Genomic DNA, 12,266 nt, shown 5'->3' with positions numbered 1-12,266 from the left:
AGCTTGAAAAGAAACCAAGTATCAAGAACAATAACATCATATAAACAATACATCATGTACAGGTAAAGAAACCTTAATAAGTACCAAAAAGACAAAAAAATTCCATTTTGATTCTCATTCTACTCCCCCCACTTCCAGCTTTTTTCTTGAGAAATTTTTGTCACACAAATTTATTAATACATGTGTTAAAGACAGACTGTAGAATTCATACACTATGCAAATGATAAATAAAAATAATAATCTTTTCCAATTCAGGAGTATGCCTATTATTGGTCAAGCTTTGATGTACTTAGGTTAATGCTTATTTTACTGGGAACTTTGGAAAATGACCTAAGAATGATACTTTAAAATTTGAAAGTATTTTTTTTATATATATATATATATATACATATATATATATAAAATAATTATATATTTAAACAGAGCTCAACTATGGTCTACAAATATTATGCATGAGAGATAGCTTACTGCCATACAAAACAGTCCAGGCTTTGCAGTGAGACAGCCCACCATCTGGTAGCTGTGTCACCTTCAGCAAGTCAGCTTTTCTCATCTATAAGTTACAGTAAATGTACAGACAAGGGGACATGGGCTAGATCAGTTCTTAACCTTTTCAGGGTGTTGGAACCTTTTGAGAATATGAGGAAAACTATGGATCTTCTCTCTAGAAGAATGAACATAAATACATATATGTAAAATCTTACATATGATTTTATGGAGTTTATATCTTGAAACCAATCCACTCCCCAGGATAAGAACCCATGACCCCAAATCCCTTTTATGGAGAAACTAGGATGCTACTAAGTACATCAACTTACACTAATTAAAAAAATATATATACAAATCTGGAGTTTACATATGATACTTTACATTAAAGAGATTAAGAGTATCAGAGATACTCAGAACTTTAATTAATGTTCATCTTGCATTAATTATAAAATAAACATGGTCAGATGATTCAAAAGATTTAAAAACACCCAGCCAAGTAACCTTATTTTAGTAAACAGTCCTCTGAATAAGAAAAAATTAATTTTGTAGTTATCCCCTGGGACTAGAAAGATTTAAAAACCCTTTATATATTATAAAGCCTTTTAGATTGCATGAAAAGAAAAGTATCCTTGTACCTAGTTAGAAATATAGGTGTATATCCAATGAGGTACATTTTTTTTCTATGCCTAAAAGTCTGCAGAGGAGGGGAGTGGCCAAGATGGCAGAGTAGGAAGACTCTGAGCTCATCTCCTCTCATGGGCACACCAAAACTACAATCATTTACAGAGCAATGATTGATGAGTAAGGCTAGAAAATTAGAGAGAAGACCTTCTACAACTAAAGATATAAAAGAAGCATGGCAAAATAGGTAGGAGGGAGGAAGACACAATAAAGTCAAAACCTATTACCACTGCCCCCCACCCCCTGAGGAGGGGTGACCCACAAACTGGAGGATTATTACAATTGCTGAGGTTCTCCCCAAGAAGCGAGGGGTCCAGGCCCCATGTCAGGCTCCCCAGCAGGGCGAAGAAGAGCCCCTTGAAAGTTTGGCTTTGGAGGCTAGCAGGGTTCATTTTTGGCCAGAGGGCTGTGGGAAATAGAAACTCCACTCTTAAAGGGTGCACACAAAATTTCACACACTCTGGGACCCAGGGAAGAAGCAGTAATTTGAAAGGAACCTGGGTCAGAATACCTGCTGATCTTGGAGAACCTCCCGGAGAGGTAGGAGGCAACTGGAGCTCACACTGGGAACCTACACACTGGGGGCAGCCCTAATGGGAGCTTGTTCTACCACAAGGACATCAGTTCTTGAAAGCACCATTTTGGAATACAGCTTATTAGCGCAGGGACATAGCTCCACCCACCAGCAGGCCAGCTGCCTTAAGACCTCCCGAGCCAACAACCAAAGAGAGCTAAAGAATACAACAACTGAAATAAAAAGTACACTAGAAGGAATCAACAGTAGATTAGATGACAGAGAGGAACAGTTCAGTGGGCTGAAAGAATAGTGGAAATTACTGAAATTGAACAGGAAAAAGAAAAAAGGATGAAAAGAAACATGGGCAGTTTAAGAGACCTCAGAGACAACATCAAGTGTACTGGCATTCACATTACAGGAGCCATAGAAGGAGAAGACAGAGAGAAAGGGGCAGAGAACATATTTGAAGGCATAATAGCTGAAAATGTCCCTAACCTGGGAAAGGGAAAGGACATTCAGGTCTGGGAAGCACAGAGAGTTCCAAACACGATCAACCCAAAGAGGACCACACCAAGACACACTTTAATTAATGGCAAAAATTAAAGATAAAGAGAGAATACTAAAAGCAGCAAGGGAAAAGCAACAAGTTAAGTACAAGGTAATTGTACTTAACATAAGGATTTCAGCTGAGTTTTCAGCACAAACTCTGCAGGCCTGAAAGGAGTACATGATATATTTAAAGTGGTGAAAGCGAGAAACCTAAATCAGAAGACTCCAACAGGCAAGGCTTTCATTATGATTTAAATGGACTGATCAAAAGTTTTACAGACAAGAAAAAGCTAAGAGTTCAGCACTACCAAACCACCTTTAAATGGGTTTCTCTAAGAGAAAAAGGCCACAACTAGATGTATGAAAATTATGAAAAAAACATCTCATTGGTAAGGCTAAATATAGTAAAGGTAGTAAATCAGTCATGTACAAAGCTAGTAGGAAGGCTGAAACACAAAACCAGTAAAATTGTCTATATCCACAATAAGAAGTTAAGGGGCACACAAGACAAAAAGATGTAAAATACAATGTCAGAAACAGAAAAAGTGTGTGGGGGGAAATAAAAATGCAGGGTTCTTAAAGTGCTTTTGCACTTAAAAGATCAGGAGCTGAAAATAATCATACACACACACACACACACATTGCAATATATAAACCACATGGTAACCACAAACCAAAATCAATAATCGATACACAAAAAGAGAAAGGAATCCAAATGTAATATTAAAGACAGTCATCAAGAGAAGAGAGCAAAGTAAGAAAAAAGGAACAAAAAAGAACTATAAAAACAACCCCAAAACAAAGGACAAAATGGCAATAAGTACACATCTATCAAGAATTACTTTAAATGTAAATGGCCTAAATGCTCCAATCAAAAGATATAGAGTGGCTGAATGGTTATGGAAACAAGACTCATATATATACTGCCTACAAGAGACTTACTTCAGATCCTGAGACACACACAGACTAAAAGTGACAGGATGAAAAAAGGTATTCTACGCAAATGGAAATGAAAAGAAGCCATGATAGTAATACTTACATTAGACAAAATAGATTTTATATCGAAGACTGCAACAACAAACAAAGAAGCCTATTACATAATGATCATGGGATAAATCTAAGCAGATATAACAATTGTAAATATGTATGTACCCAACACAGAATCACCTACAGATATAAAGCAAATATTAACAAACATGAAGGGAGAAAATGACAGGAACACAATAATAGTAGGGGATTTTAACACTCTACTTACATCAATGGACAGATCATCCAGACAAAAAATTAACAGGGAAACACTGGCCTTAAATGACACATTAGACCAAATGGACTTAATAGCTCTATATAGAACATTCCATCGAAAAGCAGCAGAATACACATTCTTTTCAAATGCACATGGAACATTCTCCAGGACAGATCACAAGCTAGGCCACAAAACAAGTCTTAGTAAATATAAGAAAACTGATATCATATCAAGCATCTTTTCTGACCACAATGCCATGAGTCTAGAAATCAATGACAAGAAAAAAAATTGCAAAAAACACAAACACATGAAGGATAAACAATACGCAGTTGAATAACCAATGGATCATTAATGAAATAAAAGGATACCTAGAGACAAATGGAAATGAAAACACAATGATGCAAAATTTATGGGACAGAGGAAAAGCAGTTCTAAGAGGGAAGTTTATAGCAATACACACCTACCTCAGGAAACAAGAAAAATCAAAAATCAACCTAACCTTACACCTAAAGGAACCTGAAAAAGAACAAAACCCAAAAGTCAACAGATGTAAAGAAATCATAAAGATCAGAGAAGTAGTAAATAAAATAGAGACAAAAAATTATGAAAGATAAATGAAACTAAGAACTGGTGCTTTGAAAAGATAAACAAAATTGATAAACCTTTAGCCAGACTCAAAGGAAAAAGAAAGAGGGCTCAAATCAATAAAAGCAGAAATAAAAAGAAGTTACAACTGACACCACAGAAATACAAAGAAACATGAGAGATTACTACCAACAATTATATACCAATAAAATGGCCATTAAGAAATGGACAAATTCCTTAAAATGTACAATCTCCCAAGACTGAACCAGGAAAAAATAGAAAATATGAACAGACCAATTACCTGTAATGAAATTAAATCAGTAATTAACAACAACAACAAATGAAAATCCAGGACCAATTGGCTTCACAGGAAAAATTCTACCAAACATTTAGAGAAGAGTAGCAACTATCCTTCTCAAACCTTTACAAAAAACTGCAGAGGAAGGAACACTTTTGAACTCGTTTTACAAGGCCAGCATCACCCAGACATCAAAACCAGACAAAGCACGAAAAAAGAAAATTACAGGCCAATCTCTCTCATGAACACAGATGCAAAAATCCTTGACAAAATAGTAGCAAACAAAATTCAACAACACATTAAAAGGACCATACACCATGATCAAGTAGGATTTATTCCAGGGATATAAGGATGGTTCAATATCCACAAATCAGTCAATGTGATATACCACATTAACAAACTGAAAAACAAAAATCACAAAGTCATCTTGACAGATACAGAAAAAGCTTCTGACAAAATTCAATACCCATTTATGATAAAAATTCTCAACAAAGTGGGTATAGAGTGAACATACCTCAACATAATAAAGGCTGTATATCACAAACCCACAGCTAACATTACACTCAACAGTGAAAAGCTGAAAGCATTTCCTCTAAAATGAGGAACAAGACAAGGACGTCATCACATTTAATCAAGATAGTATTGGAAGTCCTAGCCACAGCAATCAGACAAGAAAAAGAAAAGGAATCCAAGTGGGAAAGGAAGAAGTAAAACCGTCACTGTTTGCAGAGGACATGATACTATACATAAAAACTCTAAAGACACCACCAAAATACTATTAGAGCTCATCAATGAATTCAGTAAAGTTGCAGGGTACAAAATTAATATAAAGAAATCTGTTGCATTTCTATACACTAACAATGAACTACTAGAAAGAGAAAAAGGAAACAATCCCATGTACAATCTCATAAAGAAAGAATAAAATACCTAGGAATAAATCTAACTAAGGAGGTAAAAGATCTGTACTCAAAAAACTATAAGACGCTGATGAAAGAAACTGAAGATGACACAGACATGGATTGGAAGAATTAATAATTTTAAAATGCCCATACTACCCAAGGCAATCTACAGATTCAATGCAATCCCCATCAAAATACCAATGGCATTTTCCACAGAACTAGAAAAATAATTTTAAAATTTGTATGGAAACACAATAGACCCTGAACAGCTGAAACAATCTTGAGAAAGAAGACCAAAGCTGGGGGTATCATGCTCCCTGATTTCAGACTATACTACAAAGCTATAGTAATCAAAACAGTATGGCACTGGCACAAAAACAGACATTTAGGTCAATGAAACAGAATAGAGATCAGAAATGAACCCACACTTATATGGGCAATTAATCCATGACAAAGGAGGCAAAATATACAATGGGGAAAAGACAGTCTGTTCAATAAATGGTGCTGGAAAAACTGGACAGCTACATGCAAAAAATCCAACTGGACTACTCTCTCACACCATGCACAAAAGTAAATTAAAAAATGGATTAAAGACTTAAATGTAATACCCGAAACTTACGTAAAACTTCCAGAAGAAAACATAGACAATAAGTTCTTTGACATGGGTCTTGGTAAAATTTTTTAGTATATGACTCCTTGGGCAAGGGAAACAAAAGACACAAAAGCAAAAATAAACAAACGGGACTACATCAAAGTAAAAAGCTTTTGCACAGTGAAGGAAACTATCAACAAAACAAAAAGGCCATCTACTGAATGGAAGAATATATTTGCAAACAATATACCTGATAAGGGGTTAATATCCAAAATATAGAAAGAACTCATATAACTCAACATCAAAAGAACAAACAACCCAATTAAAAAAATGGGTAGAGGACCCAGATAGACATTTTTCCAGGGAGACATACAGATGGCCAATAGGCACATGAAAAGATCTCAATATCACTAATCAACAGAGAAATGCAAATCCAAACCACCAAGAGTTATCATCTCACACCCGTGAGAATGGCTATTATCAAAAAGACAACAAATAACAAGTTTTGGTGAAGATGAGGAGAAAAGGGAACCCTCATGTACTGTTGGTGGGAATGTAAATTGGTGCACCCACTGTAGAAAAGAAGTTTCTCAAAAAACTAAAAATAGAATTACCATATTACCCAGCAATACCACTCCTGGGTATAAACCTGAAAAAACCAAAAACACTAATTCAAAAAGATACATGCACACCAATGTTCACAGCAATATTATTTACAATTGCCAAGATACAGAAGCAACCTTAGTGTTCATCAACAGATGAATGGATAAAGATATGGTATATATACACAATGGAAAACTATTCAGCTGTAAAAAAAGAATGAAATTTTGCCATTTACAACACCATGGATGGACTTGGAGGGTATTTTGCTAAGTGAAATAAATCAGACAGAGAAAGACAAATATCACTTACATGTGGAATCTAAAAAATACAACAAACGAGTAAATATAAAAAAAAGAAAAGAAGGAGACTCACAGATATAGAGAACAAACTAGTAGTTACCAGTGGGGAGAGGGACGGGGCAATACAGGGGTAGGGAATTAAGAGGTACAAACGATTATGTGTAAAATAAGGTACAAGGCTATATTTTACAAAACAGGGAACATAGACAATATTTTATAATAACTACAAATAGAGCATAACCTTAAAAAATTGTGAGTCACTATACTGTACACCTGTAATTTATACAATATTGTACACCAACTATAATTCAATAAAATAAATAAATAACTTTAAAAAATCACTATGTTGTTTAACAGGAATTAACATAGTGTTGTAGGTCAATTATACTTCAAAAACAAACAAGCAAACAAACAAACCCATAGAAAAAGAGATCAGATTTGTGGTTACCAGAAGCAGAGGGTGGGGTTAGGCAGAATTGGATGAAGGCAGTCAAGAGTTACAGACTCCCAGTTACAAGATAAATAAGTACTAGGGATGTAATGTACAACATTATAAATATAATTATCACTGCTGTATGTTATATATGAAAGTTGTTAAAAGAATAAATCCTAGGAGTTCTCATCACAAAGAAAAAATCTGTTCTATTTCTTTAATTCTCTATATGATATCATGCATGTTTACTAAACTTATTGTGTCAATCATTTCATGATGTACGTGAGTCAAATTATGCTGTACACCTTAAGCTTATACAGTGCTGTATGTCAATTACATTTCAATAAAAATGGGAAAAAAAAGTCTGCAAAGGACTGGTCTAAGCCAATAAGGAGAAGCCAATAAAAATAATCATTTACTGTGCTATGTAGCAAACACTTTTTAGGCATCACCTTATTTGAATTTCACAACCACCCTAGGAGATTTTACTATCGTCATCCCCATGTTAAAGAAGGAGACACTGAGGCTACACAAGATTAAATAATCTCAGCAGATCACCCAGATAGCAAGAGGGAGGGCCTGAAAAACTCAAACCCTGGACTTTCGTATTCTAAAAGCTGTTTGGATTCCCTTTTTTATCACTTCCATAAACCAAGAAATGGAGGAAGTAACTCCAGATTGGCCCACAACAACCACTACCCTGTAGGATCTGAAGATGTACAGTTAGATTTTTCTCTAATAGAGTGTGCTTACACTGACACCACTGTATGTCAACTTGCAGCTGGGGTTTTATATCTCAAATGCACAAAAAAAGTTTTCATAATGATCTTTGTTTTAAATATCCTAAGTAAATATCCTTGTATGTTAAAATATACTTTGGTGCAATAACATTAGCAATGACAACAGTGGCACTGGACACATGAGCTAGGTTCTTCTTCCTCTCCATCACCTTGTTATAAGACAGCAAATAGTTACTGGCTCCAAAGAAAGGAGATTGGTTTCCATCAGTCATTTGTGAAATCAAGTTCGATTCCTTAAATTTACAACATCATTTTTTGTGTTCAAAATTATTAAAATTTCATCATAAAACAGGAATAATGTTGTCACCTAAATAACAGGTTGCTATGATAAAACTCATATCCAAAGTATTTTGGAAAGATTTAAATGAATAAATTTTACCTATGTTCTTCAAGTTTAAACTTTAGAAAAATTTAAATTCTAACTCAAGAAACAACGGTCTACATCAAATTCTAGATCTTGACACTGACCATTAAAAAATGGCAGATGTCAATTGTGGCTGAAATCACAATCTCAGTAAACACTTCAAAAAATATACTTCTTGTCCTTACAGTAATAAAAATAAACATCCCAAATTTCCAACAACAAACATTGTAGCAGCTTAGCTAGCTAATAAAGTATTCCAAAAAACCAGAAAGTTCTCCCTTTTTTTAACCCAGGAAATACATAGGTTGCACAAATCTGTAGATCAGAAACTGAAGCAATGCTGTAAAATACTCTGAAAGGCTCCAGGCTCTGTCAGTGGAGGTAATGCCTATGGTTGGTGTCTGTTAGACAAGCACATATACACAGATAGAGGAACAATGAAACAGGTAACTGCCAAATCTCTTCAAACGTTCTTCCCAATGACCTACAGAAGAAAAAACCTTTATATTGTACATAAACACACATGTATATGCACACAAACCTGAAACAAAAATTCTGTGAAAAAATCTGTCCTGTAAGCCTATTTTCTATTCTATGCTATCCTGTCAAAAAACCAATGCTGTTAATTGCCCACTACATTGATTTCTCCACCCATTAATGAGTCCACCTGAAGTCTGAAAAACATATGTATGATTTTCAAAACCTTCCCACATTATAATGTATGTCACCTCTTCCCAGTGGCTTGGGCAAGAAGAGGAGGGCTGCTCACCTAAATTAATGGGAAAATTATCAGTGCTTTTGATGAAAAATGATGTCATGATGGTATCTATTAAATATGTTTTTAATTCATATAATATAATCCATTGTCACAAAAAACTAGTTTTTTTGAAAACCATGTCTTTATAACCTGTAATTTAGAGAGCAGAATTTCTGGGAGAAGTTTAAAGAGTTAACCAGCTAGGCATGGGGCAGGCACAAATGTGCAATTTCCTGATGTCCTGGGAGATGCATGTTTATTCACAATCACTTCCCCTCCTGGAGAAGCATGAATGACTAATGTGTCCAGTGTTCACTGTAGTATGATTGCTATTTAGCCCTAGAAATACCAAGTGCTATTACCAACCACTAATTCCAGTAACCTCAGGAATTGATGAGGTGGTCTCCAAATTTGCATGCCAGTCTAAATCAGAAAGGCCAGCCAAAAAAATATAGGCCTCAGGCCTATAGTATATTCCCACGCATGTGTAAGATAACCATTAACTAAACCATGGTATCTCCTAAAGAAAATATAAAATGCCTTTCAGATTCTTATCCTAAGGTGGTTTAAAAGAATATTTCAGTGTTCAAGAAAATCCAAATCATTTCCTAGGCAAAAAGACTATCTCAAGAGATAAAAATCCAAAATTTGACTTCATTGTGTTTGGGCTTTCAGTTTCTTTAAACAGACTTTTTAAAAAGTCTTTCTGTTCTTAAAATATAGGGTGACCACTAAGTCTTGAAATACTGACAAATATGTAATAAATGGTTTATTGATATTGCATTGTAACACAGAATATTATCTATGTTTCCAGACTTTATAACCATCCTGAAGATCATAAAATAAAGTAACTTTAAAAAATGTAGGACTTCCTTGTCCACCATGCTACCAAGGCAGTTTCACAGCAGGTCTCCATTATATATTCTCACTCTCACTGTACTTTTTCTCCTCGGTACCACAGTGTTATTAACTGTGCATGACTTCTTTGCTTATTTAATATGCCTCAGTAGTCTCTAAATTCTGTGCCCATAGTGACTGTTTTACACACAGGGAGCATTCAATGTAATCTTCCTGTTGGATGAACTTCTTTGTGTTCTTAATTGAGATAAAAGGTAACAGGGCATTTAGGGTTATGTGAATTTCTTTGTTTTGTTAAAAAAATTTTATTAAAGTATAGTTGATTTATAATATTGTGTTAATTTCTTCTATACAGCAAAGTGACTCAGTTATACATATATATTCTTTTTCATATTCTTCTACATATGGTTTGTCACAGGATATTGAATATAGTTTATTTCTTAACACTAGCAACAAGAAAAACTTTTAATAAAATCAACTTAGAGATTTTGGAGCTGAGAAGATTAGAGGGCAAAAGATGTATTTAGGATTATATATAAAAAAAAATCTATCCGCATCTGATGTTAGCTAACATTACAACATTAAAAGCAACGCAATGCTATTTTTTTGACATTGACAGCGGGATAGAGTCAGTTCTCCAGCCTTCTATTCCCTTTTACAAAACACTAAATAAGTGAAAAACAAATTTTTAAAAGGCTCTAAAGTGCACTAAAATTATTCAAGCAGGGAGTTGCAGAAATATAAAGCACCCCTGATTTCGCAGTTTCAAGTACAGTAATGTCATCAAATTATCTTACAGTTTATAGCCCAGAAAAATGTCTTGGGCCTTTGAAATACCTTAGATGGAAGCATTCATTTAATAAGCACTCACCATATCCCAAACTCAAAGTACTTTCACAGGGGCAATCTTGACGAGTATTTGTAATTATTTTCATTTTACCGGCAGACACTGAGGACAAATATTACCTGCTCCAAATCCCAACTCTGAGTAGCAGACTAGGGTCTGAAGTCACATCTCTCTCAATGAAAGCTCATACAGCAGTGAAGAGTGCAGAATGTAAGTCTTCCTAAACTAGCATTTATTTCTCAAACTTTTCCTGATAATACAGATGTGAGCATACGTATTTAATGCTTGTTGAAGCCCAAATTACCTAAGGTGACACTCTAAAGCGCAAAAGGGCTCATGTAAGTCAGGGTGTCATAACCTGAAATTGGACCTTTAAGTTCCTTGCAGGTCTTTCTCAATAAAAAGTGCTGATTCAGCTGTAGTTATGTTATGGTCCATGCAATTTCCTCCAACGTACTTCAGGACACTCTGCCCCTGTTTCACATTTCAGGGTTTATACAAAAGTTAAGTGGGGAAAACCAGCCTAACAAACTAAATGGCCAATTTCATGAAAAGTAAAATCTCTTAGGTTCACAAGAACTTTCAACCCGCCTGGAGGCCTAAGAACAGTTCCCTGCAGAGCTGTGACCCCAGAAGGTAGCTCAGAGGGGCTGGATCCAGCTCGGCCCATCAAAGGCAGAAGCGGAGCAGCTCCCTCCGGACACCGTCCCATTCCGGCGCCGCCCCCTCTTCACACCGTCCACCCCAGCACCGTTCCGAGGTCAGCCGCCGCGGGCAGGGGCAAAGCAGTGAGCGCGGCTGGGGCGGGGTCGGGGAAGCCCGACAGGGATCTCGCCAACAGCTGCCGCCCCTCCCGGGCGCTCCCCCGGCGGAGGAGGCGCCCCGGGCCGGCAGCGAAGTTCCAACACGCAGCCGAGTATCGGGACCTTAGGGCCGGCAGGCGGGAGGCCTGAAGGTCACCGCGGGGCGGCCACGGCGGTTGGGCGGCACGAGCTCACCATTCGAACGACGTTCGGAGGCCGAAGCAGCAGGAGTGCCGCGCCACCCGGGCCGGGGCCAGGGCGGGGGTCGGAAGCTGGAGCGCGCGAGAGGAAACGCGAACGCGCGAGGAGCCGTAGCGCGCGATCCATAGCGCGGCGGCCCGGGTAGAACTTCCGGGGGATATGGCCACGCCTCCGCACCGGCTGTCAGTACCAGTCCCCTCCACGGTCCTCACTCATATCCAATCAACGGCTTCAAAGACGAGCTTGTGGGGCGGGACCAGTGGCCAATGGCCAGTGAAGCGTGAGGGGCGGGCTTAACTTCCTCACTGTAGAGCCCTGGGATTCCTGGGAAACGAATGATGGGAAAGGGGGTTCGTGGTGTCCTTGAACCAGTGTTTATTTGGTTTGGTTTGGTTTTACTGTGTTACTGTGCCTAACAGAGAGGTATTAGCTAATGAGTCAGTATTTG

At 37.0% G+C, this 12,266-nt stretch overlaps 1 protein-coding gene across 2 annotated transcripts in view; it reads right to left on the bottom strand.

The window, feature by feature from the left end:
- The window catches only part of FH (fumarate hydratase), a 43,275-nt gene extending 31,308 nt beyond the window's left edge, over positions 1 to 11,967 (bottom strand). For both annotated transcript variants that reach the window (XM_060308239.2, XM_030868591.3), the window contains exon 1: positions 11,813 to 11,967. In XM_060308239.2, the coding sequence (XP_060164222.1) occupies positions 11,813 to 11,944 (132 nt within the window). In that variant the 5' untranslated portion in view covers positions 11,945 to 11,967. The remainder of the gene's footprint in view (positions 1 to 11,812) is intronic.
- Between the last annotated feature and the right edge of the window lie 299 nt (positions 11,968 to 12,266).

This window comes from Globicephala melas, chromosome 1 (genome assembly GCF_963455315.2).
Source record: "Globicephala melas chromosome 1, mGloMel1.2, whole genome shotgun sequence".
Lineage (NCBI taxonomy): Eukaryota > Metazoa > Chordata > Mammalia > Artiodactyla > Delphinidae > Globicephala > Globicephala melas.
Note: the sequence above shows the minus strand (reverse complement) of the source record. Positions and strands in the feature narration are given on the sequence as shown.